General features: G+C 43.0%; 1 protein-coding gene across 1 annotated transcript; it reads right to left on the bottom strand.

Annotated features, from left to right (window-relative positions):
* Window positions 1-380: 380 nt before the first annotated feature.
* On the bottom strand, window positions 381-4464 carry PDIK1L (PDLIM1 interacting kinase 1 like). Its single transcript, XM_010289115.1, has 2 exons — window positions 4148-4464; window positions 381-1411 (listed from the first exon to the last, which is right to left on the bottom strand). The coding sequence occupies exons 1-2, from the start codon at window positions 4430-4432 to the stop codon at window positions 671-673; spliced, it is 1026 nt and encodes a 341-aa protein (XP_010287417.1). The 5' UTR covers window positions 4433-4464; the 3' UTR covers window positions 381-670.
* Window positions 4465-6207: the final 1743 nt, after the last annotated feature.

Raw genomic sequence — 6207 nt, 5'->3', positions numbered from 1 at the left:
ACATCAGCACTTTAAAAACTGCTGATCCCCTTGCATTGCATTTTTTGTCTACAAAGTCAAGTCTCAGGCCCTATCTTTGAGCTTAGATAACAAAAATAAATAATAAAGTTATTCAGGCCTGGAGAAGAAGGAATGATTCTCAATCTATCTTCTTCACCTAGTTTTCTAGCAGACCCCAATCATTCAGACCCATAGCAAATAATTTAAGAAAAGTGGCATACACTCCCAGTCACTCGTATACACAAATATATACACAGAATTATTTTACAAAGCCTGAAGATTTGCACAACCAGCATGCAAATCTCTCTTCTTTCCCCCTCCCCATGAAAGTTCCAAATACTGACATAGGAAACTGGAATGTACGAAATACTCCGTGACTTAGTGCTGGAAATCAAGTCTCGGCTCTTAAGACATCCCACTGCCAGCATACACAAACGAACATCATCACATCTTACACTTGCATGTAACATCCTGGTATTATACACATCAATGTATCGTTAACACAATGGCCAACTCACATTCCTATCACTTATGAAACTCAAAATGAGATTCATCTGGTAGAAACTACACCCTGCAGGTTTGAGTTCAGGCTCGTTTCTTTTACTGTCATTAAGTTGCACCATCAGTTAGGTGAGAAGCAGCTCTATCGAGAGAGACCCGACACGGCAGGTCACGTGTCCCAGCTGCTGTCTTTAAAAGCTATGTTGACTAATCGCAGTTCTAGCTCAAAAGCATCGGGTCGGTCCTGCGGGTTGGCAGCCAGCATTTCCTTGATCAGCTGTTTCATTCGTGCATTCATGGATTTTTTCTTTACGGGGATGAGCAGTTCCATTTTAGGGTTTTCTAGGAGCGCCTCTCCAACAGGCACGATCGCTGTCCCCTGCTTGACGTAACTCCCCAGAAGTTCTTTCTTTGTTTCTGTATCTATGAATGTGATTCTTTCCAACATTGCCCAGATTATAATCCCCAATGCAAAGATGTCTGCTTTGGCGGTGTAGTGTCCTTCCCAGACTTCAGGGGCCATATAGAAGTCAGTCCCACATGCAGTTGATAGAAAACACTTATTTACGTTAACTGGTTCCTCGGGATTCTGTCCTGAGGCTGAACATACTTTACTCAGCCCAAAATCCGCTACTTTCAGGGTCGGCTCCAAGTCACTAGCATCCATCCTGCTCTGAGATATCAGAATATTGTCAGGTTTGAGATCACGATGAATAATCTGATTTTTGTGTAAGAACGCCAGTGCGCTGCTGAGCTGAAGCATGAAACTGGTGTTGGTCTTGCGGTTTGGCTTTCGGGACAACAGATACTCATTCATATCCCCTCCATCACAGAAATCCATTACAAACCAGAGGTAATAAGCGCTTCTGGGGTCAAAGACTATTTCTCCTTTTAATGAGGTCTCTACAAGCTGCAACAAGGAAAAGAAATGTCGTAACTACCTGATGGTCACAAGAACATAAAGATATGACAGAAAAATGCACAAAGTTTGGTTCTTCCTCTCGGTAATCCAGAGAGTAAGATATTGCAAATGGTGGAAACAAAACTATATAAAGTTTATGATGTAAAAAAAAAAAAAAAAAAAAAAATCACAATGTATTTGACAGCCTCCTTTTTGTGCGTGCGAAGCATATCAAGTTCACGCTCCTGCCCAGAAGCTAGACCCAGATAACAGTATTTTAAAAGATACCAAGTGGCCATTGCACTCCCATCTGTTTCAGCTGGACAGTGGCCCACCTCAGTAAAGCCCGTCCCACCCATTCTGCTAACAACTTCAATGTACAAACACAGTTTCAACAAGTAACTCCATACAGTGTGCCACTGGGCTGTATTTGTCCTCCGCTGAAGAAGCAGCGTCAGAACGGATTTTTAAAGCCTATTCTCCATTCCTTACACATCAATGTATTCTAGCAAGTGTTAACACAGGATCCTTTAACTCAGGAGAATGCTAATCTACGGGCATTGCTGAACAGCTGCTGCACGTAACACCTTTCCCACCGTCATGACCCACTAGCTATTTTCTAGAATATAAGCAGTGAGTAGCTCGAGCAGCTGGTTCTAATGGCTGCTTCATACAAAAAGCAAAGTAAAACCAGCAATCAGTTTTACTAATCCTGTTTACACAACTACACATTTGCCTCTTCAGCTCCTCTGAGGTAGCTCTTAGGGAAGGTAAGTCTTGCAATTATTTCTGTTAGCAGTAAACCAAACGCAGCTCCGACAGGCTTCCAAAAATTAAGGTAGCTATTAATATTTACAGAGGCATTTTAAAGTGCTTTAAAAAAAGTGACTTTTTCCATCCAAGAGCAAAATTACTAGCAATTTATAGCTACCTTTAACTACGAGCACAACTACTATGGACAAACTTAAAACAGTAAATCCATGTTAGAACTAGAAAACTACATATTTCGGGTTTACAGTCAGTAACAGTGAGATTAAGATATCAGAGGACAGCAGGGAGTCTCCTTTGCCAAGTGAGCACCAACACACAGCTTTCCAGAAGCTGGACTTGCACAGTTAAGAACGGCAAGACAACAAAATCCACTACCACGTCTGTGACAGTGGCAAAGCACCAGAGGACCAGGCTAGTTCAGGACTCTCACTTTACTGACTTGGTTCATCTGACACCAGTTTAGCATCTGCCTCAAAGCCCTTCAGGAGACACTAATACCCCCTCCCCGTCCAGCCTCCTCACGCACTGCGCCCATACAGCTCTGTAACGTAATATCACCTGGGGTAGGGAGAGGGGAGGGCAAGCCAAGGGAGATCCGATTTTCTCTATTTTAGCATATGCTGTTACAAAGTGATCCCAGTTCTCTTCAGAGGCAGCTCAGCTCTGCCCTTTGCTCTTCTCTGCTCTCTAGAGCAGGAAAACAATTTCTAGTGCTTGCACCTATTACCAACACCCCCAGACACAGGCGAGATCTACACGCCACACTGTTAACAGGCACTACCATCAAAAACCAATGCTGCAGGTGATCTGAAAGCTCTTCCCCACCTTGCAGTTCCACCCTGGTTTTTTTAAGCTCCTCCCTGTAAAGCTGTCCACAAGTTTGATGTAATCTCTCACAGATACACTAACGACTAGGAAGGTAAGGCGCTAGTTTCTCCCACATGAGCTGGCCAGTATTATTTTACCCTAATCCCTTCATGAAAGCGGGTCAGTAACAACTACCAAGCCACAGCGAGTTTACAAAGGCAAGAATCCTCTTTCTCAGGCTTGTACAGCGCTCGGCACAATGGGACCTGGACAGCCGTGAAGGGTTGTCAGATGAATGTTCACTAACAAAAGGTCCTACATTAGACATGCAAGAATGACAACAATAAAAACTGAAATGATAAAAGCTGACTAGGGATAACACAATAAACATTGAGCAGGCTTCTGACTTTTTAAACCAGAGACACAAATTTCTGCCAGGGGATGATTTATAGTTGGGGCACCTTCTTGACAAGGGAATGAATCAGATTATCCTCCAAAGTCTTTCCAGACCTACTAGTTCTTCAAAAACATGCATCTTCAAACTTAAAAGGCAACTTAAAGGTCCCTTTCGGTAGCCACATAGGGCTAATTATATTTATTCTCTTATTTATCATACCTTTACCTCTCTTTAAAGAGATTAGTAGTTATTTATTCAAAAAAGAAAACAGCTCACCACATGCTACCAATTGCTTATTATTTCTGAAAGAATTTTAAGTGTTGGCTTCCTAAATCAAGATGGTTACTTCCTCTTCCAAGGACATCCGAGATTAAGAAATTCTTCAGAGCTCTGTCCTAAGACACTGGTACACGTCTGCTCATTAACCCTGCAGCAGGGCTTCTACCAAGTAATATGACAGCCTGCACCTCCCTTGTGCTTTACCTGTGGCATTTCCTCAAATTATCAAAGCAGATTTGCATTAAAAAAAAAAACCTCCAAATCCTGGAGTCTTTTAGAGTGGCACGGCTTCAAACTACAAGATACAGGTTGTTCAATAGATAACGCCTTTAAAAGATATAAAATAATTTTTGGGTGTCAACAACACGAATGATACTCTCTCCTAACTAAGCATACCTCAAAAAAAAAAAAATCTCAGCTACCCGCCTCCTTCCCTCCCAGCTACACATCCATAATAATTACTTCCACCCCATTACCTCAGCTTCATGTACCTGTAAATAAAGGGAGGAACTGGAGCCATGGGACATCTTCTGCACCATACCATCTTTCTGCAAGATGCACTCCTCCAGGTGAATGACGTTGGGATGCTGGCTCTTGATACTGCTAAGTGCCCAGAACTCACGCAGAGCTAGTTCCACATTCTCTGGAGCATGGCACCGAATCTTTTTCACCGCGACCCGTGCAGAGGTCTTCCTCACGACTGCTTCGTACACCACACCATAACTGCCACGACCAACCTCCCGTATTAGATCGTACTTAGGCTGGCTACTCACCATCTTCAAGATCAAGGGTTCTGGGGAAGGGGGAAAAACCCACAGAACTAAAACTTATGAACAAGAACTGGGCTGTATTTTCCCCCATATGGCTTGGTGCAGCAACATTAGGCCTACCAAAACCCTGCAATTAACAGGGCAGTGCCTCTGAGCGTTACACTGAATGCAACGCTGCATTTGAGTGCTAGAACATTCCAGAAGCTGTTCTATAAACCTGTACTTGTTGCCACAGACTAGTTAAAAATGAAATGACATCATTTTCATGGGACTATTACGATTTCAAATACAGCCCAGTTTTCAAGGTGGCAACAATTCAAACCTAGACTTGTATTGTGCCAAGACAGCACTATCGCATATGCTCCTGCTCCTTTCTCTCAGTGTCTTCCGTGAACATCTGCGGGAATAATAGTACGGTATCATGCTCTCCATCCACACCTGGGATAGCAGAGAAGAGGTTCTAGTTGAAGCCTGTGGTTGGGCAGCAACAGATTTAATTAACACCGCCTTTTATGGAGGTGACTGCATAAGTAAATGGTTCTGTTATAATTTAATAATGAAATTCTTTTACTGATACTCAGACAAGAGGATGCTTTGGATCGCTTCCAATTTATTTTTTAATGTTACTATGATTTTTCACCTAGTCTCCTCTGAATGAGGAATCTACGGTTACAAAAAGTTAAAAAAGGTAACTGATTGCAGAAGCTTGCACCCAGCATCTAACTTTCACTTTGTGCTCAACAGGGCAAGGACAAAAGTTAAGATATTGCTCTGTAAGTAAAACGAGACACACACGCACAAACAAAAACGGCCACCAAACACTGCTACAGATTTATCACCCTCCCTGCACACCTCCCTGCAAAATTACAAACCAAAACACACCAGCACCACCTTCACACAACCAAACCAAAATGGGACACTGACTATAGACAGGGGAAAAAGAAAAAAGTTTGGCTAGCCAATTATCACTGGCCAAACTGAATGAAACACACACACACAAATCACAGCTACTATATCAGAACTAAAACAGTTTGTAAGATTGCCAGTGATAAATGTAATTCTCTTTATGTCAGTAAACCAGGCAATAAGGACCACATCGAAACACCCTGTTATTGGTAGGAAGTTTTCAAGTATTTCCACTGGTTTAGGTACTTTTTTTTTTTTAGAAAAAAGAAAAAAAAAAGAAAGAGAGAGAGAAAAAAGGTATCATCAGTCTCATGGCAATACTACAGAGACATTTTAACCTTTCAGCAAAGTTCTGTGATATACATTTAAAAGAGCATTTTGAACTGAAATGTGACGTGCCCAAGAAACGCATGACTCTCAGATTCTGCTCACGAGATGTATTGAGCCTGTAGCTGTAGCAGGACTATGAGGAACAGATTAAGATTACAGCCTGAACATTAAGATCTGATGGGCCAATCGCCCTTACCATGCTGGGGAGAAGAGCAGGATCTATAATCTCACCAGCGGCCAAATAATTCCTGAGGAAAAGACCGCGTTACTCAAACACTATCACATCAAGCTCAAAATGAGCAGAAAACGTCCCCCCCGTGTTGAGAGTCGGTTAGCTGTGTGCTGTTACCAGAGAGGATCTGTCATTCTGCCAAGCGTCGGGGTTGCTACCTGCCTTCCCTCACCCCCACAGCGGGCTAGGCCGGTCTGGAAAAACCGAGGTTTATTGCCTAACCCAAGGAGAAGCGCTGCCTGCTCCCCAGGGCAGCTCATGGCAAGCGACAGGGCCCTGGCAGCGGCGGCGGGCACAGGCCAGGCGGTGCAAA

The sequence above is a fragment of the Phaethon lepturus genome, unplaced genomic scaffold (assembly GCF_000687285.1).
Source record: "Phaethon lepturus isolate BGI_N335 unplaced genomic scaffold, ASM68728v1 scaffold23156, whole genome shotgun sequence".
NCBI classification, from domain to species: Eukaryota; Metazoa; Chordata; class Aves; order Phaethontiformes; family Phaethontidae; genus Phaethon; species Phaethon lepturus.
The sequence above is the reverse complement of the archived record's forward strand: the minus strand, read 5'-3'. Positions and strand labels throughout refer to the sequence as shown.